This window comes from Pongo pygmaeus, chromosome 15, assembly GCF_028885625.2.
Source record: "Pongo pygmaeus isolate AG05252 chromosome 15, NHGRI_mPonPyg2-v2.0_pri, whole genome shotgun sequence".
Taxonomy (NCBI): Eukaryota; Metazoa; Chordata; class Mammalia; order Primates; family Hominidae; genus Pongo; species Pongo pygmaeus.
In genome coordinates, this window is record NC_072388.2 from 67,168,034 (window position 1) to 67,194,859 (window position 26,826).

Sequence of the window (26,826 nt, forward strand, 5' to 3'; positions counted from 1 at the left end):
CCTCTTGTGTCTAAGGTGGGAGGAACGCTTGAGCTCAGGAGTTTAAGGCTGCAGTGAGCCGTGATTGCACTACTGCAGTTTAGTCTGGATAGCAGAGCAAGAACCTGCCTCAAAAAAAAAAATAAAAAGAAAAGAAAAAGAAATAAAGTATGAGTATTAAGAAGTGAGAGAAAAGTTAGGGCTAGAATAGTTAGCAAAGATTTCATGGAAAAGGTGGGATTTGAACTGGCCCTTCAAAGATGGAAATTTACAGAGTAAAGGAGGCTGTTTCAGACTGGGGCATTTGGGGTGGGTAAACCATGAGAAATAGAGAAATTAGAACGAGAATGTTATAAGCCTTGGTTTTCCTATTGGAATAATTGAACGCAATAGAATAATAAGTAAAAGGATAATATTAATATGTGTTAGGCACTGTCTTAAGTGCTTTATATGCTAACTCATTTATCCTTAAATAGGTAAGATTGCTATGCCAATTATACAGCTGAAGAAAGTGAGGCACAGAGACATTAAATAATCTACCTGAGTAGGTGTGGAATAAATAATCTACAACTAGTAGGCAGTGGAGCTGAGATGGAAGCCCAGGGGATCTGACTCCAGAATCCACCCTCCTAACCCAGGACAGCTGCTTCAGTCACTTCCCAGCTCCCCTCACTCTGCATTGAGGATCAGCTAAGACCATTCTGTGAACATACCCTGAAAAGTACAAAGTACCATATACGTGTAAAATGACATGGTTATTCTTATTAATGATGTCATATGAGAGGCGACAAATAGCTACCTGAAAATGAGGGAGAAAAACTATAGTCTAGCACCCACATGCAGTTGTACTGGGCAGTTTAGCCAATGCGCAGCATATATGCCTCACCATCCTCTCTAGCGACTGAGTCCTGAAAGCTTCACGTTTCCCATTTGGACAGTGTTCCAGGAGGCCATTTCCAAGCCAGTATCAGAGACTAAAAACCTGTTTGGCATCTGGCAGTAGGGCTTGTGCCTCAAGTGTGATCTGCCTTTAGCCAGGACATCCTTTTTTTTTTTTTTTTTTTTCCTTTGAGATGGAGTTTTGCTCTTGTTGCCTAGGCTGGAGTGCAATGGCGTGATGATCTTAGCTCACTGTAACCGCCACCTCCCGGGTTCAAGCGATTCTCCTGCCTCAGCCTCCCGAGTAGCTGGGATTACAGGCGTGCACCACCACGCCTGACTAATTTTTTGTAGTTTTAGTAGAGACAGGGTTTCACCATGTTGGCCAGGCTGGTCTTGAACTCCTGACCTCAGGTGGTCCACCCGCCTCGGCCTCCCAAAGTGCTGGGATTACAGGCGTGCACCACCACGCCTGACTAATTTTTTGTAGTTTTAGTAGAGACAGGGTTTCACCATGTTGGCCAGGCTGGTCTTGAACTCCTGACCTCAGGTGGTCCACCCGCCTCGGCCTCCCAAAGTGCTGGGATTACAGGCGTGAGCCACCATGCCCAGCCTCAGGACATCCTTTTTAACGGGCTTGTACCACATGATTGGGAGTTTGAATGTTAGTAACCATGATAGAAGATCTCCACTCCAAGGGCATCACCGTGGGAGGAAGCCTGCCCCTACTTACCGTGTAAATATTTAGCCATTTCAATATTTGTTCTGGACCTGTTCTTATGTGTCTCTCCTGTGTTGACTCTGTTTAATTGTAGGTTATTATTGTGTGTCTATATTGATGTCATTTCTTTAAGTACAGACACAGACAGCATTGCTTCAGCTGCCCCCACCCCTCCTTTTAAAAATAACACCTTACACAATATCCCTTCCTGAGGACATCAAATAAATAACTTTTGTTCAAGAGCATATCTGATGAGGTGGCTAACTTGGAAATTTGTTCCTAGGTAGACCTTGTGACCTCTGTTTGAACACATAGTGAGTGGCCTTTGCTCCCATTTTATGCTACAGATTCACTCTGGAGATAGAATTGGTTGTACCTCTCCAGGCACTGAGTTTGGAGAGCCCTTGGTGGTTAGGATGCCATTTGTGCTGGTGGCACAGAAATACAAGCAGTAAGCCCAGAGTTGCTTACTCTCCACTGGAGGTTTCTCAGAGGCTGGGGGGGACCTGAGACTCCTCTGCTTCAACTCCGCTCTACTGTATGCCACTGGAGGTATAGCTGAGGCTGAAGGGTATCAATGTTGGTATTTATCAGGTTGGACTCCCCCAAGTGCCCTATTTTCATACCTCCAAGGAGCAAGTGATTCAACAGAACTGTTCCCTTGGTCTCAAATGAGTCTAAGAAGGGGGAATCACTTAATACCAGCCGTCTGTGAGGGACTGATCACAAAGCTGTGTCTTTCTAATCCTCCTTGCAAATCAAAGGGAGGGGAATCCCCAGAACCCAGGAGTACACATGAATAGAAAGCACCACAAGTAATAAAAAGACCTAAAAAGGTCAGCAGAAATTCGGGGGGCTGCTGGAAATTCACCTCCTCTGCCTTTCTATGGGACTCAGTGGGCAGTGATCAGGTAGTAGGCAAGGATACCCAGCTACACGCCAAAGCAACTTGGCCACAGGACATGTACAGCGCAGCAGAAGGCTGGTAGGATAGTGTCTTCCACATCCATGTGAACCTCAGAGTCATCTGACCATTGGCCTTGTTCTCTTCCAGGTTCTAGCTGGCCAGAGACTTTTTTGGCCTCATGCTAACTGCAAAATTGCACACAGTTGGCGAATACACCATTGGAAGCCACTGTGGCTGCATTGTCACAGTTCACCAATTGTGCATGTTATTTCCTGCAGTGGGCCCAAGATCACTGACAGGATGCCGCCGGGGTTGGGCTGAAGGTGGAAACAGCACACTAGCTTGCTGTTTGTGGCCTCTTTACAACTGCCGGCCCCATCTGAGATCCGGAACCAACACGTGCTAACCTCAGCCCATTGGGGCCAGTGGGGCAGCCGGCAGTGGAACCATAGCTCTCCACACCTATGTCTATGGCACGGTAGCTGCCGGCCCACAGTTTCCACTGCATCCCCTTGCAAGTGCACCCCAAGAGAAGTAGGCCAAAGAGAAAGCTGCCTTAGGGAGCCACATGGTTATCTTGTGTGTTTACTTTTGCCAAATGGCAGACACAATTCTACTTCAATGCATTTTTTCTGAACTCAGGGGTCAAAAGTAGCACAGAAGCACTACTTGCGTCAGCCCCCTCTGTGATTGAGTGAGTGTGTGCTTGTGCAAAGCTGAGGAGATTTTTTTCACCTCCTCCTTCTCCGTTCCCTCAGACTGAGCCACTCTCTTCTTTAGGGGCTCCCCTACTAGGCAGAGTGTTTCTCTAGCTTTGCCTATGGATTTCACAGTGAAATCTACAGAAGACGGTTTTCCTCAGGGCTGATAATAAGAGGTGTGAAGTTATTAAGATTGGAAGTATTCTCACCATAAACACAAATTATTTCAAGTTGCTCCTTCATCCCTTTTTCCATCCCCTTTTCCTTGGCCACTGCCAATTGGTTCTGTGTAGGATGGGTTTCTTAAGGTTGAAGATAAGCAATGCAAAGGTGGAATTTTGAGTTCAGCACTCATCCTAATGTGAGTAAAATATATGAAACATTTATTCTAAGCAGGCTGCTACATTAACAGTTGTAATACATTCATTCTCTGCATATCTTTTTTGGACTCAACACTTTTAGGTACAGAGAGGTTAGGAGAATTTCCCAGAATTGCACAGCAGGTTAGTGACAATGCCAGAAATAAAAGGCTGCCTGACTCCCACACCCATGTTTTCTTCAAGCCAAATTGAAGTTTGGCCTCTTCTCCACAAATATTTCACAAGAAAAATTCCCCACAGCCTTTCAGATTTTCCCAGAAAACAATTGTTGTGCAGTCCTTCAAGATGGAAATGGCAGGCTGGAATATTGAAACCTTATCAGCTTTTATTCTAGAAGTGACAGTTGATATTTTCTGAGCTGAAGCTAAGATAAAAGTTTGTTTTTTTGTTTTTTTGTTTTTAATCGTGGAATGATTTTTGATTTTCCAGAGCATGGCAAAACTAAGCCAGCAAATTCTAAAACCAGATTTGTTTTTGTGATGCTCAAACTCCGTAACAAATATTGGGTATCTCTTTACAAAGCTGGAAGTGGACAGGAGGGGTTTAGGATGGGGAGAGGCATGCGTCTGGGAGCGTGGCCTTTCTAGACCTACCCTGTTCTCACTCTCTTCCTTCTGCCTCTTGCCCTCATTGCTTTCCTTATTCTCTTTCTTCCTCTTGTCTCCTTCTCACCTCCAGCTCCTACCACAGCAGACAGGTTGGGGCAGACACCGTCATGGTTGGGGAGCAGGAGGACAGCATGGGGAAAACCACTCCAGGCCTTTCTGTCAAACCTTGGTGATGAAAGGACTCAGTGGACCTGAACAATTTCTCACAGGAAAGTTCCGGTCTCTGTCTCCTTAAAAGCAAGGCATTCAGTAACCCTTAACAGAGCTAGGATTAAAACTTGAATTTCTGACTTATCCCAGGCCTCTGTTTGGATAGAAAAGCTAGGTCACGGTCATATATGGCAATTAGGATCACTTCAGATACAAAAGTAACATTTTTAAAGCTGTGCTTTAAGCAGAGAGACCATTTTTAGTACAAAAAGGAAAAAAAGATTAACTGTGCCTTCAGAGCTGATGAAAGGCAGAGCCTCGTCACTTTGAAAGCATTGGATTTAGTGCCAGGCGGGTTGGTGAGTAGACTCAGCACCCACATTCTCTTCTTGCGTCTCTCTCTGGCCACCCAGATTATCCAGGGGCTGCTGTTTACTTGAGAGCTAGAAGTATCAGGACGGACTATCACTGCACCTCACCATCCTGGCCCAGTTAAAGTGATTTTGAAACTTCCTGATGTGTGTTAGATTGTGGCAGGTTTCTGCCAGGGAGTGGGCGGGAGGAGGAAGCAGGTGTTTTTATGGGCTAGAAATGCCTCTGAGATGCCTGAGGTTGCTTCGTGAATCCTCTAGCCCAGCCTACCCCTTCAACTCTGTTGCACAGAGACATGAGTTCCATGAAAAGTTTAGTTTCAAAACTTCCCATGGGCGTCGGAAATGATAACCACATGTTATCAAGAGCCACTGAAAACCACCAAAAATTTGTCAAAATTTATATAAGATTGCCTCACATACTTGACTTTCATAGAAGCGGAAGCCATTGACCTACTTGATTTATGGTATTTATTAGCAGAGTCTGAAAAGACTTTTATCACAAGATTGATCTTGTTACAGTGTAGCATCTTGACCATCTTTGAGTGTATTTCTGGATATTAGATTTCTTTGTTTATTACTTTTATAGGTGGAATTCTCTAGACCATGACATTAAGGCCTGGAGAAGTTACCTGTCAGTAGATCTGAGCTGAGAGTTTCTCTCTCTTCTCCTGTGTCCCATGTTGCCTTAGGAAGGAGGGCAGGCAGGGAAGCCTGCATGCCCTCATCTCATCTGTACTATTGGTCTTAGACAGGTAACTCCAGTTCACTTGGCGGAAAATGGGGATTACAAAATTTGCCTCTCAGCTGCCCCCACAGAAAGCTCAGTGATGACGTTTGTCAGATTCTTGGGTCCTTAAAAAATCTGACTTTTAAATATTGAATAATTATTTTGCTGATCATGGATATCCCTTCTGCTGACCAAACAGGACCAGATATCACATTCCAACCTATTCTATCCCTGGCTGACCACAAACTCCCTCTTCTTTGTCCCCCACCAAAAGTGAGGTAAAATGAGCTGTTTCTATCAAAGGCTGTGCCTTCAGGCCTGGCCATTTCCCACTCAGGTCTCCAGGGCTATCCAATTTTATCTTCACCTGTACATTCTAGTACTCATGGAAGCTCCAGTATACAAAATGGCTACTCATGGAGCCCCCTCCCCTTCCACCCCACCAAAGATATTTCTAACCTTCAATGTAGAGTAGGTTAGAATTGACGTATACATTGTCCCTTAAAGGCCAGGAAAAGCTTGAGCAGAGGGTAGGTGTAGCCTGGGTATAATCTAGTCATAGCCTAGCTAAAGAAAGATGAGTCAGCTGAAGGCAGAGGGTCTGCGTTGGGCACATAGACTGGCAGAGAGTTGGGCTCAGTTGGCCCAATCCCCTGACTAATGACCAGTTAATTCTGCTTATTCTCTCTTAACTCAAGGTATTTGCTGCCTTAAGCTACTTTTTAAATACTTAGTGGAAATAAGTCATGTATTTTCGTTAGTGTGTGTGTTGGTTGGATTTTCCTGGCCAGGAGCCTCTGCCTTCTGACCAAAATGACATTGATTTCCCAGCCTTCTGCCTTAGCAGTTCATCCCATCTTTAACTGGCTCCCCTCTATCTCTTTTCTCTAGCTCATACGCCTTGCTGGCTGTGAAAGGAGGACCTGCTGGGTGGTTTATGAATCTATACCCTGTATTTCTTTTCTAAAGATCTTAATTTTTCTCTTAATCTGAGTGTGGATATTTGACTGAAGTACACAGAAGGGTTGAGTAAGATGCATTTAGAGAAACTATGTAATGCAAAGGAAAACTGGGAACCTGGGGCCATGGCTTTTGAAGGGAGAAATCTCTCCCCATTTTTCCTTGTGGGAAAGCATTAAAAATGGGACTCAAGGTCTATGTGACACTATATAAGGGGCCATTTCCTATATAGGTGCACCTCTGTAAGCAACATACAGTTAAGAGGGCAATGCAAAGAAGCTTTGGGAGTAAGCATTCTCTCATATATAAAGTTGAGTTGAGACAGAAGTTATTTTATACAATTTATAGGGTTTCTTGTTTCTTCTAATAAGTGGATGGTATTCTTCTTCCTCAAGAGATGCTGATTAAGTTGGATTCTGTCTATTCCTGGCTTCAGACCTAATCATGACCATTAAAAATATCTATCTTTTCCTTTGTCCAAGAATCCCACTCTGGTCTTGCATTGTAATTGGTGGTGTTGGGGGTGTGTTGTGTGTTTTCAATAAGCCGTATTTTAGGGAAATAGCAAAAATAGCATATGTACTTTCAATTAAATTGTTATTGCTTTTGAACATATTGACAGCAAATATTTGTTATTTGTCAGCAGTGGGCTATATGCTGTATAAAAGGGAATCAGGCATGGGTTTTATAGCTAAACAAGCAAGGTATAAATCAGCAAAGGATAACGAGTGACAGTAATGGGGTAACATTTTCCATAGGCCCGGTACTGTGCTAAGGACTTTCTATGCATTGTCCAGCTGAATCCTCAGAACCATGTGAGCTAAGTATTATTATACCCAGAGAGACTATGAAGCTTGCTCCATGTCACACAGTGAGTAAATGGTAGAGCCCAGGATCTAAGTTCAGGTCTGATTCCAAAGCCCTTGTCCTGAACACTGTGCAAATTGCTCTTACACAAATTTAGTACTGAGCATCAGAAGACTCAGTCTTTCCCATGGAGCAAAGCAGCAGGAAAACCCCATGAAGTGTCAGTTAGAAACCAGATTGTGTTAAGAGTCTGTTTATAAATTATAATAGTATTTCATATGTTATTTTAAGAGTATAGTTTTCAAGTCTCCTGATTGCCTCAGAGGAAAATATACCTATAGTCTTCTCCCCAAGTTGTGATGATTGTAATCAATGCTTTGGGAAATGTTTTCATTCTGTCCTTTTTGCTGAAAATAGATATAGAAAACCACAACAATTCAGTAAGATGGCATGATTAGCAAAGCCCTGAGTTTGGTTGCTATGTATCCCTTTGGTGATTTGGCTTTAAGACACGTAATTAAAAGGGAGAGGATTATTAGCAAAATCAGTTAGGAGCTTGTTCTTTTGCCATTGGGGAGTGAATATTTTCTCCCCCATCTACTCTTTCACCAGAAGTGGAAATGATGCCGGGTATCTTTTGAGGTACATCTGTAGTTCAGTTTTAGGTTCTGTAAGGTAGCATTTCATTAGTTCTGTACAATAAAACCATCATCTCAGTACAAGTTTCCATTACAGAACCAGTGAAGTGAGAATAAAATTGAGGAAAAGTGGTCTAAATATTTTAGTCAGTGCCTCGTCATTGAATTTGTAAGTTTCTAGTATAAGTACCTTTATATCTTGATTTCCCCCATGTATATGGTGACATGCTTTGCATGGTAGGTATTAAGTGAGAATAAAATTGAGGAAAAGTGGTCTAAATATTTTAGTCAGTGCCTCGTCATTGAATTTGTAAGTTTCTAGTATAAGTACCTTTATATCTTGATTTCCCCCATGTATATGGTGACATGCTTTGCATGGTAGGTATTAAGTAAGAATTTTTTTCTCATTACTATTAACCGTATCATTGGAGTCCCAATCATTTTCACCAAGCCATCATTTTAAAAAATCACAAAAATATTAGAGCTGACATATTTAGATCTCTCAGAAGTTCCACATTTTTTTTAACTAAGATAAACAAATACATTATTCAGTTCATTGGTAGATAAAGCACATAGTATTTTCAGAGCAATGTCAGTATCTTATTGGCCTTGATTTAAATAATGACTATATTTTTCTTACTAAGATTTTTACACAAATTCTTTGCAATTAAATAAAATTTAGGAAGGACTAAAATAGGTAGAAATGATCAGGTACCAAAGTATATCCTGATAGAGAAAATTGTGATTTAGTGTTCTATTGTTAGAACCAACTGTCTGGAGCCTATGGCATATACTAATTTATTAACCTGTATATCCTCATTCTGAAGGAAATAATAACAATAACAACAATTGCTTCTATTTATTGAATATTTACTATGTGTCAGATACTCTAAGTATCTTACATTGATTGTCTCATTTAATTCTCATAAAAATTCTATGAGATAGATATTATTTTACCTATGAACAAATGAAGCTCAAAGGTACACAGGATCAAAATCGGAATTTGAACCCAGCTTTACTGAACTCCAAAGCTCATACCCTATATTATAAAAGAGAAATGGCCGGGCATGGTGGCTCATTCCTGTAATCCCAGCAGTCTGGGAGGCTGAGGTGGGTGGATCATTTTAGGTCAGGAGTTCTAGACCAGCCTGGCCAACATGGTGAAACGCCATCTCTACTAAAAATACAAAATTAGCCGGGCGTGGTGGCACAGGCCTGTAGTCCCAGCTACTTGGGAAGCTGATGCAGGAGAAATGCTTGAACCTGGGAGGCAGAGGTTGCAGTGAGCTGAGATCACGCTATTGCACTCCAGACTGGGCAACAGAGTGAGACCCTGTCTCAAAAAAAAAAACAAAAAACAGAGAGAGCAATGAACACAGTTCCTTATTTATACTCATAGAGCTGAACAGTTGTTTCAAGGAGGCTACTTGACCATTTCCAGCCACTTTAATTGAAAACATATTTTAGGTGATTCTCACTGCTCTATGGAAAGTAGCAATACAAAAGAATATGAGAGATAAGATTAGTAAATACTGAGTGGAATCCTGCAATATCTGATTATTGCTGCAGAGTGACTGGAGACTCACAAGCCCAGTGGGCACACAGAACTTAAAAGGTTGTCTTTACTACTCGAGTACTTCATTTCTTTACCTGACCTTGCTGTCCCGGTCCCTCTCAGCCCTCAATTAAGCTGCCATTGATATAGGATTTATAATGTGTCACTGGTCCATTCAGGATACAGTGACAGAGGTGTGGCTGAAAAGCTAGATAATAAAAAATGGAGGCAACTTCCATTTCTGTTCAAATCAGGGTGGCAACAAAACCATAGCTGACCCTTGTTTCAGACCAGCACAGTCCGCTAGACAAATATTCCAAGCACTGAATTGTGCACTAAATGCCTAGTGCCCCTTTCAGAAGGGACTTTGCCTCTGAGTGACCAAGATGCTCATAGTTTCTTCCCACGACGAGAACATCTAAACCTTGGAAAATGATTGTGGTATTCATTATGTTATAATTTTCCAGAAAAGAATCTGTATTTATTCTTCCTCTAGGCTTCTAAACAATAAGGTAGGTTTTACAAATGAGGATCTTTTAGGAATAGTTTCTTGACTATACCAAATTTGAAAATTTGTGTGGCATTCGATCGCATGAATTAGGTAGTATTAGAGTCCTTTCCAGGGATCTTAAATGTTATGAACTTTGTTTTGTAGAGGTAGGATTATGCTCATTTGTGTCTTAAATACATAGTGAGACTTTGGACTTTTTTTTGTTAGAATTTAATGTTAGAATTTAACTATTTAAAAGAGGAGTGTTATTTCTTTAGAGTCAAACTCATTCATTCCTATATCACAAATTTGGAAATAAAACTCTGACTTTTAATGATAACAAGCAAAGAAGCCACAGGCATCCAAATTTTATTTTATTTTATTTATTTATTTATTTGTTTGTTTGTTTGTTTGTTTGTTTGAGACAGAGTTTCGCTCTTGTTGCCCAGGCTGGAGTGCAATGGCACAATCTTGGCTCACTGCAACCTGGGCCTTGCAGGTTCAAGCAATTCTCCTGTCTCAGCCTCCTGAGTAGCTAGGACTACAGGCGCCTGCTACTATGCCTGGCTAATTTTTGGTATTTTTAGTAGAGACAGGGTTTCTCCATGTTGGCCAGGCTGGTCTCAAACTCCTGACCTCAGGCGATTCACCCACCTCAGCCTCCCAAAGTGCTGGGATTACAGGCATGAGCCACTGTGCCTGTCCCCAGATTTTAAATTATTAATTTTATTCAACACCAGTAATATCTTAGGTTGTGGTTGCAATTTTATTTTATTTTGTTTTTAATTTATTTTTATTTATTTATTTATTTTTGAGATGGAATTTCACTCTTGTTGCCCAGGCTGGAGTGCAATGGTGCAATCTCGGCTCACCACAACCTCCGCCTCTCGGGTTCAAGCGATTCTCCTGCCTCAGCCTCCCGAGTAGAGTAGCTGGGATTACAGGCATGTGCCACCATGCCTGACTAATTTTGTATTTTTAGTAGAGACTGGCCTTCTCCATTTGGTCAGGCTAGTCTCAAACTCCTGACCTCAGGTGATCCGCCCGCCTCAGCCTCCCAAAGTGCTGGGATTACAGGCATGAGCCACTGTGCCTGGCGGATATAATTTTAAAAATTAAAGTCTGATAAAATGTGTACATGTGCATTTAATTGTGGTTAGCTGCCTATTATTTAACCAATATGATAATACCCCTCAGTCCCAACTTACTCAGCATTTAGAATGAATTGATAGAGGTTTTACTCTGAAAAAAGTCAGTCTATTTCCTCAGTTTTCTGGGTTTTGAGTAACTGCTAGGCCTTGCCAGATATTCTGGGCTAAAGATAAAGCTGGTGAAAGTCAGGGTTGGGGTTTTGCTACCTGTGTATGTATCAGTCTTCTCCTAAACCATAGTCTGCCTTTTGATAGCTCTAATAATTAATTTGGTCTTCCCTGTCTTTCTTCTCCCTTGCCCCTACCCCTTCTCCCTGTCTGTTCACAGGTTATCTTGACGAATCAGGTTACAACCCATCTGAGTGGAGCCCTGGCTTCTCAGGCAGACCTGGTGTCTCCAGCTGATGATTTGTCCCTGTCTGAAGGTAAGGAATCTGTCCTGGAGAGGCTGAAACTTGACACTGACATACAGCCCCACTGCCTCTCCACCTCCTGTTGAGAGCTGGGAGATATGGCTAATAGGCCCTGGCCAGTGAACCCAGCCGGAGCCTGTTGATTTAGGTTTGGCCACCTTTCCTAGCATCTGATCTCTTATACTGGGGAGTCTCTTGCCCTGCCTCTATAAGGGAGCTCCATTTGGAGGCCAGTCACTCCTCTGTGTGCTATTTCAAGTCCTTAGTATGGGAGCTGATGAATTGTTAAATGACTTTGTTTTTGAGACTGATACTCAAAGGTTGGCTCTCCCAGTGGTCCCCTAGCAATTTAGCCTTTTGCTTGTGCTGAGTTCCTTTGGACTAAAAAGTGTACATCAGTTTCATGTGCCAGAGATATGACATTCCTGATCAGCTTTACAGAAGATTAAGAAAAAAATCTCCACGCTGGTAAATCTGCAAAATTTTCTCCACCCTCCCCTGCTAGCAAAGGTCAGGCTGGCTATGGTTTCGATGGCAATAAGCTTTACGTAGCTGTGGAAATAACACCAGTAAACCAGAGGGTGGTTTCTAGTTTTATTGAAAGTGCTTACTTGACATTTCTGAGTTGTTATCCTTGTAGTCTAGTATCTTTCGTGCAGAATGCTGTGGGTCTGGGTAGACATGCATAGCTCTTCCAGGCCCCTCCTCCCTTTCCACTTTCTGAGAATTGCTCATGAAGGGATACAGGAGACTTTTAGGCCTAGCAAGGCTCCTGACTGACTGCCCAGGTGGTCTTCTGCAGATCAGCTTTGCTTTATGGTCTTAGAAATTGCAAGAACCACACCTCTGCTTCTTAGTGGTGGCTTTAGGAGGGAAAACTAGTGGCTTATTTATGAAAACTGTACAGTGCTTTGTGTACCCTCCTTCCAAGTTCAGGGATACATCATCATAACCCCCATCAGCGAGGCTGAAAACCTGAATCATCGAGTATTCCTCCCTCCTGAAACTTTTGTCATCAAGTCAGCTTAGTACTTCTTTCCGCATGTATCTTTCCTTTGTCTCCTCTTTTTTGTAATGTGTGTTGTGATCAGCAGATTTACTAAACTCCCAATTGAATTATTTTAATAACATCCAGATTGGCCTTCCCAGCTCTAGCCTCTACAGTTTCCATTCTGCCAGTACCAAATTGAACTTCCCTGTCTGGCCTTGTTCTGCTCTGTTGCTCTCCTACTCAGAAATCTTAGAATAGTTTTTTTTGTTTCTTTTTTGTTGTTTGTTTTGTTTTGTTTTGTTTTGTTTTGTTTTTCTGAGAATGAGCTAAAATCAGTAAGCTGATTTTAACATATTTAGGGATTTGGGGTTTGTTAGCTTGAAATCAGCCATGGTGAAAGTATTTATACCATGGAAATCAGCAAATGCTGAAAATCAGGTGGCTTTTTTTTTATTTCCTCCCTTTGGGTAGACTGGTTTTCAAAACACCACTAGATAAAGTGAATGATTTTAACCCTTCATAATCTGTCATTTCCTTTCTATTCAAATTTAGTTCCTGCCGATATCTTAGGTGAAGCTCCTATGCCAAGTGTGCCGCTCTTGGCCTGCCCCTCCCCACTCCCAGCTCCAGGCCTGTGCAGAGACAGCTAGCTCACCCTAGAACAGTGCTTCCTTCTTTCACTTCTTCTGCTTCTCGTCCCACATCCACTCTTTCGAGGCTTATTTAAAGACTGCCTCTTTCACAGAACCTGCTTGCCTATGGTCTCACTCTCTTTTTCCTCTGTGGCCGCTCTATCTGCTCAACTGTATAAAGAAAAAGTCTAGAAAATTAATTTAACTTTTCATGTTTTTCTTCCTAAATTAGCAGATTTTAAAGACATGACCATGTCATATTCTTTTTGTATCCATGTTGTTATCCAGTGACTCGCAAAGTTCTAGACACATACTAGGCAGTAAATAAATGCCGAATGAATATCACAGTAAATACTTCAGAAGAACAGTGACCATGAGAATCATATAAAGCACATATGAACATTGTTAAAAAATTGTTATAATTATTACACACACACATACACACATATACACACACACTTATTCAGCTCTGGGGAGACCAGAATAGAGTAAACTGCTTCCTAATTTGAAAATCAGTAAGTACTTTTATTTGTGTTGCCTTCCCAGTTTATCTTAAGCAAAGAAGAAGAGCAAAACACATAGAAAAGAAATTGCTTCGGGGCTGCAGTATAACTGCCACAAGAAACCCCTGACTTGTGTTCATAGCAAAGGAAGAGTTGCCAGCTTATCCTCCCAGAAATCCAAGAAAGAATGGAAATAATTGATTTTTCTAGATTTTTTTTGTATAGCTGAGCAGATAAAGAGGCTATATAAATATATTCCTAAAGTCTATAATGAAGGTTTTTATTAGTGGATTAAAATGAACAATGTCTTAGAACATTTATAGCCATTCAAATATATTACAACGGATGTTAAGTTCCTGTGATTTACACACACACACACGTGCACACGCGTGTAGAAATTGCTCTGTTTTGCTTCAAGCATTCATTGTATCAGCTTTGCCATTGTGTTATTAACTGTGGTGTTAGGCAGGCCCTTTTGATGACTTTGGGTCTCAGTTTCTTCTGTTACATGACAGGTTGGAAGAATAGAAGATTGCTAAAGTGTTTTCCAGCTCTAGCACATAAGATCATGAGGTAGGTCTGAAGGTCAGGAGCATTCACCCACTGATGGGGTTTTAATTCTGACTTACAGAGTAGGAAGAATGGCCGTGTTGCTGATGTTGCCCTAGATTAAACACAATAAAAAGGATCTTTAACAAATCTTAGCACTGATACTTTGGCATACCTGCAGGAGCCTTTCCTCCCTGTATGTTTTCTCTTTGTCACTCTGGGTACACTTCTGGTCTTGTCTGTCTGTCTCTTGCTCTCTCTGCCTCTCCCCACACAAAGGTGTACAAAATCAGAAGTGTGTGCAAACCAGTGAGAATGAGAAACACACTGGGATGGGGTGACTGGTCAATTTGCATAAGTTCTGAAAGTTCCATTCTCCCAATAGTTTGTGAATGGGATAGTTTGTGAAAGGCAGGCTGCAAATTGACAAACACACTGCAAATATGAGGAGATGTTTTAAGTAAATAGAGAAAATTCAGTTTGCCCTCTCATTCCTTCTCAAGGCACAAAGCTCAGGGGCAGGAGCAATGCCAGGAAAGTCCTTGGCCCTTGAGGTGTACTTCTCCCTTCTTTGGCTCTCCCACCTGGGAGCTGGATAACTCAACAGTGGAATGAAACCTCAATGAAGGGAATTATACCATGATGTCAAGCAGTGAACATGAGTCTACTTAATCCAAGCCAACAACTCAGCCACAAATTTAATAAGGGTGGTGGGGCGGGGAGACCCAGCAACACAAAAACAAAGAACTCTCAACTTTACAAACACTGGGAGGGCAACAGCTGGTCAGCCGAGATTAAAGGAGCGTGAGAGAGCACCTCCCATCTCCTGACTTCTCCTCCCCCATAGACGTCCCTGCAGCCAGCCAGGGCTCGCTTTTTACAGCCCTGTGCAGATGACCTTGTTCCAGCTAAGATAGGAGCTCTTTTGATCTCAGCAGGGGGATGCTCTGGGCCTGCAGCTGGCAGATATTAATAGTACAGGATCTGTTGGGGTGGAAGAGATCTCTCGGTTGGGCCAGGTCACTTGTATTCCCTCCTCTGCATCAGAGCAGAAGGGACTTCATTTCCCTGAATCAGCCCCTGCTGCGTACTACTCCTCTTAGGTCAACTCAGATCATTTTATCGCTGGCTGCTCTTGGCTGCTTGTTCTCACCTCACAACTGTTTTCAAGGGAGCACTGTTTAAGCAGTGTACTGTGCACTGCAGCTGAAATCTATTACAGGACAGGATAGACCTTGCCCCCCGCCCCCAAATCCCAGTGTGTTTCTCATACTCACTGATTTGCACACACTTCTGATTTTGTATACCTTTGTGTGGAGACAGGCAGAGAGAGCAAGAGACAAGATCTGAAGTGTACACAGAGTGAGAAAGAGACAGCAATACAGGAAGGGGAGACTGTTGCAGGTATGCCAGAGTACCAATGCTAAGATTTCTGAAGGTCCTTTTTATTGTGTTTAGGGCAACATCAACAACACAGTCATTCTTCCCACTCTGTAAATCAGAATTAAACCCTATCATTGGGTGAATGTTTCTGATCTTCAGACCGTCCTTATGATCTTAACTGTTAGAGCTGGAAAAGACTGTAGCAATCTTCTAGTATCCACTCTGTCATTCAACAGAAAAGATAGGGACAGAAATAAGGATTTTTTGGTTGTATATTCTACATTGTTCTAGACTAGGTACTTTGAGTCACAGTATTTTCTTCTTCAGATTTCACTTTGTTGACAGAAGTTCAGACATATAGGTTATTATAGAGTTCCGTGCTCAGTTATTGTGACTGTTGTGTGGCCAAGGACACGTTTCTTAGCCCTTGCCAATTCTTCCTTATGGTCATTGCAGATACTAAGAATTGTTGGACCTCAGTCATAGGTAACATCTCTTTCCCCCAGAGTGATTAATAGAGAAGGGATCTTACAGTCCAAATGGCCTAAGATGCCATATCCTGTTCCAAAGTCACCTGGGATTTGAGCAGAACTGGCTGAGTGCCCACCTACTGTGACACAGTTGGTAGGTGAGATTTGATGGATGATAACAGTGAGCCCTGTGCAAGATTGAAGCCATAGACCATTGGCTTGCTTTCTTCTGACGATTTAACAGAGTAGCAGTTACTTCATTATGGTGACATGGCCCACTTCAGGCGTTCCACATGGTGTTATGGAAAAGAAGACATTATTAGGCTGCCATCTTGGTATTCCCAGCATCTGGCATGTTGTATCCTGTTTTCTGCGTTACTTGTTTTCGATAGATCATAGCACATGAAAACTAAAAATGTAAAATGTGTGGATAGGTCAAGGAAAGAACACAAGAGAAATAGCAGCACTTCCTAGAACCAAGAGTGGTTTCTAGTTTTATTGTTGGAAGGCTTTCTATTCTGATTGGAGTCAGGGGAATTGATGGCTGATTTCATGTGCAAGAGAAAGTATTTGGGGATTTATATTCCCTACCAAACCATCCCTGCAAAAAGCTGGAGTCCATTTGAAAGATTATATGCAAGTTTGTGGCTTGTGTTCTCTTTTAAAATAAGTTCAACAAGCAAGACAGCTCAGAATGGTTGGGACAAATCAGAGACTCATGGTTGTGAAAGAAGCAAACTTCAAAGCGTGGTATGAATTTTCAAGTCTTATTTCCACTCTTGCTTTCCAGCTGGATCTGCTCTGGATTTACTGCAGGATGTTTGAAAATGTGGCTCCCTGCTAATCTCAGACAGTTGCTATGATCAATGGTTTCTTTCATTTCCGATAAAAAACACTGGTGTTTCTACTTAAATTGTGTGTATTTTCAGCTTTATTATTATAGTTGTGATTTATTGTCCTGCATTACCCAAATTTGTAATCCATTAACCACAGACTTTGGGGTGGGTTGGTCAAGTTAGCAGAAATCTCTACATGCTTTAGCTCCAAGGCCCTTTGCAGCCCTATCTCAAACTAAATGTTCACTGGTTTGTGTAGGGCCATGTACCAACGGGTATGAGTGGAGTAGTTTTAAAAATCCACTCCTTGGGGGTATGGTGCAAGTTGGCTGTAATTAGTACTTTGAAAGCCTAAGGTGTCACCATGTGACTACAAAGTTAATATTAACAACTATGATCAACATTATTAACATTAGCTTTTCCATAGTATTTTTAGTTGTCTTAAAATGATGAATTTCTTAATCTACCTCAAGCAACTGAAGCATGAAGGAGAGAAGAGAATTGCTGAAAGGCCACACAGCGAGAGCTGGTGTGCTGGGAACAGAAGTCAGAGCCCCTCCCGTGAAGTTTTAAATTTGGTTACTGCTGCCTCTTAGGAATGAGTTTTGGATAAAAATGTTTAAGTGTCCTGGTGACCTTTCAGTTTTTGTTTCCAAAGCCACAGACTATATCAACACACATGATTTTACATGGTTCTATTCACAAGGGCACACGCCAGCCAGTGCTCTACTTCCCTGGTATTCAGGAGTCCATAGCACTTGACTGGGCATATGTCTTCCAGCAGCTGTTCAGATGCCATGAAAGGCCTGATTTATAGAAAAAGATTAAAAGCACCAAAAAAATGTGTGGTATTTGGCTAAAGAAAGCTTAAATATTATGTGAGGTAGGGGAGGCTAGAGTTGAGAGGGGATGGGCACAGCCTACAAATGTCAGAAAAGCTGTAAATCCCAAAAGGGAGAGGAATGTGTTGAGGATTTTCAGCCTGGAGGCCAGGGGGCAATGTAACCTCAGCTGGGAGAACAAAAGGAGAAAGGGAACATTAAAGTCAACCACCAGGAAGTGCTTCTTGGTCAGGAGCTCTGTTTTGCTGGTGCTAGTTTGTCAAAAGGAGGCACATTTGAAGCACAAGATGCATTACAATCAAGTTAGATGACAGCCAGAGAGGTTTCTTTGGGGAGCAGTCCTTGAGGTAGTTTGTGTGAGAGTTGGGCTAGCTTTGAAAGTAGTTTCCCCTCACCCTCAAATCTTTTTACCGTCTAGAATTTGCTGTCTAATTTCTCAAATCTGCACTGTTTCTGTTAAGGTCTCAATGTCAAGAAGGCTGGAGGGACAAAAACACCAAGTCATCTTTGTCAGTTGCCTCAGCTAGAGAGATGAAGACAGGGCCAAAAGCCGAGAGAATGGGATGCCAAGAGGTGGTGTGATCCCAGAGGCCTTCAAGTTAGAAGGACTTTCTGAGAAGAGATCCTTGTTTTCCATCACTGCAGAGAATGCTATACCAAGGGCCAGAGGCCTCTAGGTCAGAGATCATAAAGAAGAAAAGAATGGCTGGATTTTAGGGGTGGTGCCCAATGATTAGTTTGTGTTGTAATGTGGCATGAAGTATCTTCAGAATGCATTTGCGATTTTTACTAGGATTTGGAGAAGGATCGTAACAAGGTCTAGCAAGGCAGTCTAGCCCAAGGAGGGTCCGGTTGAGGTCCGACCTAGTTTCTGGTATCTATCCCTTCCAAAGCTGCATGTTTAATGACAGAACAGCCCTCCTCTATCTTCCCCAGATAGAGGAGGGCTGTTCTTCAGTCGAAGATATGGAGTGGTTGTGTTTCTTTTACCAAAACCTTTATTCCATTTTCTCAAATTTTAGCACACATCAGAATCACCTGGGGGGCACATTAATACACACATTATGGACCATAAACTGTATGCCTGGCATCATGTGTTTATTATCTCATTAGTCCTCACAACCACCCTCTGAGGATAGTGTAGTTGGCCCTCCTTATCCATGAGTTCTGCATCCATAGATTCAACCAACCATGAATCAAAAAATAGTAGGGGAAAAATGGATGATTGCATCTGTGCTCAACACAGACCTTTTTCCTTGTCATTATTCCCTAAACAGTACAGTATAACAACTATCTACATAGCATTTACACTGTATTAGGTATTATAAATAATCTAGAGATTATTTAAAGTATCCAGGAGGACATGTGTAGGTTATATGCAAATACAATGCCATTTTATATAAAGGACTTGAGCAACCATGGATTTTGGTGTCTGCAGGGGGCTCTGGAATTAATCCCCTGCAGATACTGAGGGACAACTGTATTAATTATCCCATTTTGTAGATGAAGGAACTGGGGCTTAGAAGGCAACACAATTAGTGGCAGAGTCAGGATTTCCACCTAGGGAGACTGGCTCCAGAGGTACATTTTTATCCACTAAGCTCTTTTGTAAGGATACAATTGAGATTATCGTGACTATGTATAAATAGGAACTAAAATACAGCCAGATCACATGGGTATTGGGAAGGTTGAAACTTAGGTTATTCTCTTCATTTATCTCATCTCTGTCTTGCCTTTCCATGACACTGACACTTGACTTTATGATCTAATTGACCCATTTTATCTTTCACACCTGGTGATTGTGTTCATGGGTTGTCTTTTCATCCATTCAGCCATAACGGTAAAGAAGATGGCCAGTACACCTATCCTTTCAGCAGGATCCATTGATGGGGGGCATTTTCTTATAAGGGGCTATATATGAAGGACAGATTCCTTTTGAAGGGAGGTAAATACCCAAACATAACATCTAATAGAAGGACTTTGTCCAGCTGAGCAGATATTATAAGTCTGTTAAGGAGGACTGTGTAGCTCTGTTGACCCCTTTAGTCATTTTCATTCTCAGCATCTTCTCCTTCTTCCATTTATTATTTATTTATTTATTTATTTATTTATTTATTTATTTAGAGACAGGGTCTCACTCCATTGCCCTCACTGTAGCCTTGGCCTCCCAGGCTCCAGTGATCCTCCCACCTCAGCCTCCCAAGCAGCTGAGACTACAGGCATGCACCACCATGCCTGGCTAATTTTTTCAGTTTTGTTTTGTAGAGACAGGGTCTTGCTATCCTGCCCAGACTGGTCTCAAACTCCTGGCTTCAAGCGATCCTCCTGCCTCTACCTCCCAACATGCTTGGATTACAGGTGTGAGCCACCATGCCCAGCCCTCTCCTTTCAAATAAAAATTTTGATAGACGTTATCTATCACTAGTCCATGCCATCAAGCCAATATACTGTTTTAAAAATGAAATGTAAAAATATTTTCTTTTAGCCCCAGGTAACCTGGCTCCTCCTTGATCTAATTTTCTTTATACCAATAATCAGCCTTTGAATTTGTCTTCAAGAGGGGAGAGATGTCTCTTCTGTTTATCCAGAATCCACTTGCTACTCTAAACTATTATTATCTGGTGAGATATGAGGCCTAAATTTAACCATGTGTAAGTTACCTCATATTCAGGGACATATAACAGAGGCACATTAGCACAGGCTGTCCCCATGGTCAGCCATGATCTATCCACTGCTTGAGCAAGAGAAGCCAGAGGAGACAAGAGGGCAGCTGGATAACTAAAATACGTACAGTGGAGAACTCTGTGTCTGTTAGATACATCCTTTCCATGATTTACAATATACAAGAGCAAAATTACTGTCTACCCTCAGGGGAGTGTCTGAGTTTTGTGGGTTAAATGCAAATGTATATGTGTATATGTGCAGTGTATGTGTGTGTGTTGAAGGTGGAGGTTCCTGTCTTTAATAGAAGGCCTTTTTAGGTTATGATGTTGATTTTTTTTAACCGTACTTCCATCAATAGGCTCATCAAAGCAGCTAAGATAATCACATTTCCTGGCACTGTCATCTCCAGCTATAGAGGATGAAAGAAATCCAGTGGACAGGTTTAAGGAGACAAACTTTTTTTTTGTTTTAAAATATGATGTTTAGGTACATGAAGCTAGAAAAGCCTCAAAATAAATTCCTTCTGAGTAGGACTCTAGGCCAGAGATAGAATAAGCAATTGAAATCTTTCAATGTAGACCCCAGAAAACAAACAACAGTCAATAAGTGGCTGCCAGAGACCAAGGGGTGGATCCAAGGCCAGCCAGGAAGAAGTTTCTTGCTCCTTCAGGGCCAAAACTAGAACTGAGGGAAATAGCTCTTGCCCTTTGACTGGATACTACAAAACTAAGGTAAACCAGCAGAAAGTCCTGTCTTAGGGTCATTAGAATGTGAGGTTTTTTTTGTTTGTGGTTTTTTTTTTTTTTTTTTCTGAGACACAGTTTTACTCTATCGCCCAGGCTGGAGAGCAGTGGCATGATCTCCACTCACTGCAACCTCCACCTCCCACACTCAAGCAATTCTCATGCCTCAGCCTCCTGAGTAGCTGGGATTACAGGCATACACCACCACGCCTGGCTAATTTTTTTGTATTTTTAGTAGAGATGGGGTTTTGCCATGTCAGCCAGGCTAGTCTCGAACTCCTGACCTCAAGTGATCCACCTGCCTCAGCCTCCCAAATTGGTGGGATTACAGGAGTGAACCACTGCTCTTGGCCAGAATGTAAGTTCTTGTGGGCAGGAATTTTTGTCACTTTTGTTCAGTGCTGGATCTCCACATCTTAGAAAAGTACTTGACAATAATAGTTAATAAATAATTGGTGATAATGAATACTATATGATGATGATGAATGGCAATAGACAATTCAGGGAACCATGTGAGAAAGGACAGAAGAACAGAAGCGGAACAGCTCAGCTTTTGAAGGAGAAATCTCCCACCTTCACACAAGGGTGGTGACTGAGTAGCTTAGTGTGATACACTATAATGATATTTATTAGCTGCCTACCGTCTGCTAGGTTATGTGTTAGACGGGTGCTTGGGACACATAGACAAATGCTGCAGTCCCTGCTCTATGGGAAGCTCACAGTCAGGGGAGGGGAAGGGGTGTGGCTATGATGGACGAGTAAGCAGGTTATATTTGGTGTCATGATGGCATTAGGTTTGGGATGTTTCTGGGGGAACAGATAGGAGTCCTGGCTTGGAGATGGAGGCTCTCTAGGAACTTTACAACAAGGAGGCACGTGAAGAATTAACAGCAGTTCTTAACAGGAGAGAGAGAAGGGGAAAGTGCACCTGGCAGAGGGAAAAGCCCCCGTCATGGAATCCAGGCAGGGTGTAGAGCCAGGCAGGGGCCGAATTGCCAAGACCAGCTCGGCTGGGGAGACCCTAACCCAGCGGCACTAGAGGAATTAAAGACTCACACAGAAATATAGAGGTGTGAAGTGGGAAATCAGGAGTCTCACAGCCTTCAGAGCTGAGAGCCCCGAACAGAGATTTACCCACGTATTTATTAACAGCAAACCAGTCATTAGCATTGTTTCTATAGATATTAAATTAATTAAAAGTATCCCTTATGGGAAACGAAGGGATGGGCCAAATTAAAGGAATAGGTTGGGCTAGTTAACTGAAACAGGAGCATGTCCTTAAGGCACAGATCACTCATGCTATTGTTTGTGGCTTAAGAATGCCTTTAAGCGGTTTTCCGCCCTGGGCAGGCCAGGTGTTCTTGCCCTCGTTCTGGTAAATCCACAACCTTCCAGCGTGGGCATTATGGCCATCACGAACATGTCGCAGTGCTGCAGAGATTTTATTTATGGCCAGTTTTGGGGCCAGTTTATGGCCAGATTTTGGGGGGCTTGCTCCCAACAGAAAGGTCTTATTCCTCATGCTGATCAGTTTGAATTTTTTCCTGAGGGTAATAGGGAGCCATTGAAATAGGGAAGTATAAAGAAAATGTGGCACATACACACCGTGAAATACTATGCAGCCATAAAAAAGGATGAGCTCATGTCCTTTGCAGGGACATGGATGAAGCTGGAAACCATCATTCTCAGCAAACTAACACAAGAACAGAAAACCAAACACCGCATGTTCTCACTCATAAGTGGGAGCTGAACAATGAGAACACATGGACACGGGGAGGGGAACATCACACACCAGGTGGGGGGCTAGGGGAGGGATAGCATTAGGAGAAATACCTAATGTAGATGACAGGTTGATGGGTGCAGCAAACCACCATGGCACATGTATACCCATGCAACAAACCTGCACGTTCTGCACATGTATCCCAGAGTATAAAGTATAATTAAAAAAAAAAAAAGAAAAGAAAAGAAAAAGAAATACGGAAGTGACAGAATCATTTTGTAGTTGGAAGCATTTTCTCAGGCAGCCATTTACAGGTTAGGGGGATGGAGATGAAACTATAGAACTTGGATTTTGATCTCTTTGAGGCAAGTCACTTTGGGGTGGGGTTAACCCTAAACTTCTTAAAGCAATGAGAACTTTAGAATAAGTTTTAACCTTTCTGAGATGTTGGGTGGCCAGGTCTGGTTCTAGCTTCCCACCTTACCAACCCAGGAGAGATTTCTTTGGTATACCAGTCTTCTGAATAACATCAGGTGAGCCCTCCATTTATCAAGGCACCTAATGGTTAGAAATGGTGTCAGGCTATCTATAACTCTGCTAGGATGTGAGAGAAAATAGCAAATGACTTGAAGTACTAAATGGAACTATGAGGGCTCTGTGTGGTGGCTCATACCTATAATCCCAGCACTTTGGGAGGCTGAGGTGGGCAGATCACTTGAGGCCAGGAGTTCAAGACCAGCCTGGCCAACATGGCGAAACACCATCTCTACAAAAAATACAAAAATTAGCTGGGTGTGATGGTGCATGCCTGTAATCCCAGCTGCCCAGGAGGCTGAGGCACAAGAATCACTTGAGCCTGTGAGGCGGAGGTTGCAGTGAGCAGAGATGGCGCCACTGCACTCCAGCCTGGACAAGAGAGCAAGACTCTGTCTCAAAAAAAAAAGGCACTATGGAAATTAATACCAGTGTTATGTTCCTTTTGCTAATGATTTCAATAATAATATTGAGTGCCTACTATGCGTCAGGCACTATACTAAGCACATAAAAATGCAACAACTTAGTGGGGTTCAATTATCACCCTCAATTTAGAAACAAACTGAAGTATGAAGTATTTCCATAACTTGCTGATGATCGCATAACTAGTAATTAGTTGGCATTCAAACCTAGAGTCTTGCTCTAGAGTCTGTGCTCTTGACCAGTATACCATACTCAGCTCTTCAAGATGATCATACAACTACCTCAGCTAGAGCTTATGATCACATATTTCTGTCATTGTTAGAGTTGACAGGTTTCCATGCATCACTATAATTGTAGCTGTTTCTTTATGTGTGCCCTGAAATCTCTATGCTGATAGTCAGTAGAAAAGCAGTGTGTTTTAACAGAAGCTGAAGCACTGCATTTAGAATTGGGAGGCTTGTATTCAAGGACCAGCTTTGCCACAAACCATCTGTACTATTTTGAGCAAGGCACTTAACTTCTCTGGACCTCAGTTCCCTCAGCTATACACATAAGAGCTTGCATTAGGTGAAGCTGGCAGGCCTTTCAGTTTGCTTCTTCTGTCACATTCTGTCTTTAGTGAGCAAATTGGTATGTTCAAGCCTCAGACAGGCTTTTCCTCTGTTCACCTTTTAAAGAAGGCTGGACCAACCCATCTATGAGCATTTTGTCACAGTTATTATATTGCATATCTAGAGCAGCAATCTTTTGAATCTATAACCCATCATTTTTTAGCATATTGCCCCAAAATATGGAAAATTGCTGCCGAAAACTATAGTGCTACTATATAAAGTTATATAAAACACACCAGAAATAGAATTTTTAAAATATGAAGTGGGTTCTAGTATTTTTTCCCTACATCCCATTGAGTCATTGTGATGTATTCCCACCACTTGGTATAGTTCAACTTTCTCCCTTCCTTGTTTTTATTGCAGAACTCTTTACTGTCCCAAGTAGAGTGAGACTGAAACCAAAATCTGAGCACTGTGTCCATTCATTCAATTGTTCTTTCATTTACATGTTAAGTATGAAGCATCTATAATGTGAAATGCTTGCTGAATTTTCAGGAGGCCATAAGAACAGTATCAGGCTTGGCCTCTCCCCTCTCAAACATAAAGGCTAATTCTAGTGTTTTTCAGTTTTATCTGGTTGGAACCCTAGAATTCCTGCATACTGTAATGAAGCTAAACTTTACATCTAAACTGGCTATATGTATCGCACTACAGTGCATAAGACAAGAAAAGTTACAAAAAGAAGGAAAATCTGGAACGTGAGGCCCACAGACATGAAACAGTTGAAGTCACACTGTAGTACAGCATCTAATGAATTGCCAGGATGAGAGAAGCAGATTTTTAACATCAGAGGCATTCACAGAAAGGAGAGGTCATCATGATCTTTGTGATGGAGGCTTGGACCACTGCCTTAGGATGTCAGGGCAGAACTAAGATGGGCCCCCTGGTTGGTCTGTCCTGACTCACTGTGTCTGCAGTGCCTGGATATCAGCCAGCAGACCACCTCCATCATTGAGTTAGACCCATTCACAAGGTGGCAGGCTATTAACCAGTCCCCTGTTCCACTGAGAACTTGCCAGGCTGGCCATCATAGCGTGGTATAGGTTGAAGTAGCTTAGTACTTGTGGTGGGTGACTGTTTTTCTTGGCCAGCTGTTTAATGAGCACCAAAGGAGGTAAAATGCTGCTTGGTTCCTCTCTTCTCTTCAGACACAAACAATTGAGCACATCCTAGTGGAAGGGCCGTGTTGGGGAACTGGCTTTCTTGTGCTGATCATCTTGGTTCCCACATCCATCCTTCCCCTCTGGGCTAGAGTTTGGAGGAGCTATTGAAGAACCTTGAGAAAACTGTTAACCTTGCAAGTTTAGTTATTCATCATCAAATATATTAACAAATGTTTGTAGCCAAAGCTTTACTGTCTATGGCAGTTTTAAATAATTATCAAAATTGTGATTTAATTAATTTCTCCCTCCATTTCGGGTTGGCTTAGAGAAGTAGGAGATTGCAATTCACCAGTCCTTTCTGGTCCTGTAACCAACTTACACTTTCAAGTTCAGGTAATCACCTTGTCCTTTTCAGTTTATTTACCCATGACTTAGGTTAAAGTTGCCCATGCCTCTGGTGAAATTCACAAATGAAACTTCACCTAGCTGGGTTTCATATTTGTAAGAAATCATTTTTTTTCTCCATGAGAATGTGCAGGTCAGCTGAGACCAGCATGATTAATTCTAGACATGAATTAGAACAAGCCCAAGCTGAACAGCTCTCTCAGAGTAAGTCATCTGAAATTGGTACGTGTGACCCAGTATATCTTTTGACCAATTTGCATTGGAAACCACAGTGAGCATGGAAGAAATATAACCTTGATCCTCTGGCCTAATAAACATTCTTGCAATTCTAAATGTACCTAGAGTTTGTGACAAGTGTGTATTGGAAAACTCGTTGAAAACACATGAGTTAGTAATGTTCTCTTTCAGAAGATGAACTTGCATGGCCGAAGTGAGATTCCAGTGGGAAAGACCTGGAAGAGAAAGAGTGGGAGAATGTGTTGACCTCTGGAGGGCAGATTATGTCATGCCAGGCAATGGGTTGTGCCATCAGGGAAGGAATCTAGAAAGACAAGGAGACTCATGAGAAAGGAGATGACTTCTGTTGACAGGTCATTGTTGTTCAGACTTAGTGCAGATGAAAAAGGAAATCCAGAAACCTACATGACAGCTCCTCTTGGATTGGATGAAAATATTGATTTTTTTTTTTTTCCTAGCTGGAATTTGACAGGGTCAGTTCATGTCTGGGTTTTCAGCACTTAATACAGGGCGCTTTTGTCTTGGGAGGCGGCTGGACTGGTTTTTCCTCCAGGCAGGTGCACAGAGGGCGTTTATTGTAGCCTGAAACACAAACACCAAGCCCCTAGGCCCTGATCCACACACTCTCCAGTGCGGCTCAAGGAAATAAAGTGAACAATGTCTCTTGCAACAGGCGAGCACTGTAAATGCCACTTCTGAATGAAATATTTCTTAAAACTTTGTATCCGTAACCTGATCGT

At 42.1% G+C, this 26,826-nt stretch overlaps 1 protein-coding gene across 24 annotated transcripts in view; it reads left to right on the forward strand.

The window, feature by feature from the left end:
• RAD51B (RAD51 paralog B) overlaps nt 1–26,826 on the forward strand; it is a 794,823-nt gene that overhangs the window by 465,067 nt on the left and 302,930 nt on the right. For all 24 annotated transcript variants that reach the window (XM_063651710.1, XM_054449787.1, XM_054449780.2 and 21 more), the window contains one exon: nt 11,356–11,452. In XM_063651710.1, coding sequence (XP_063507780.1) covers nt 11,356–11,452 — 97 coding nt within the window. The remainder of the gene's footprint in view (nt 1–11,355; nt 11,453–26,826) is intronic.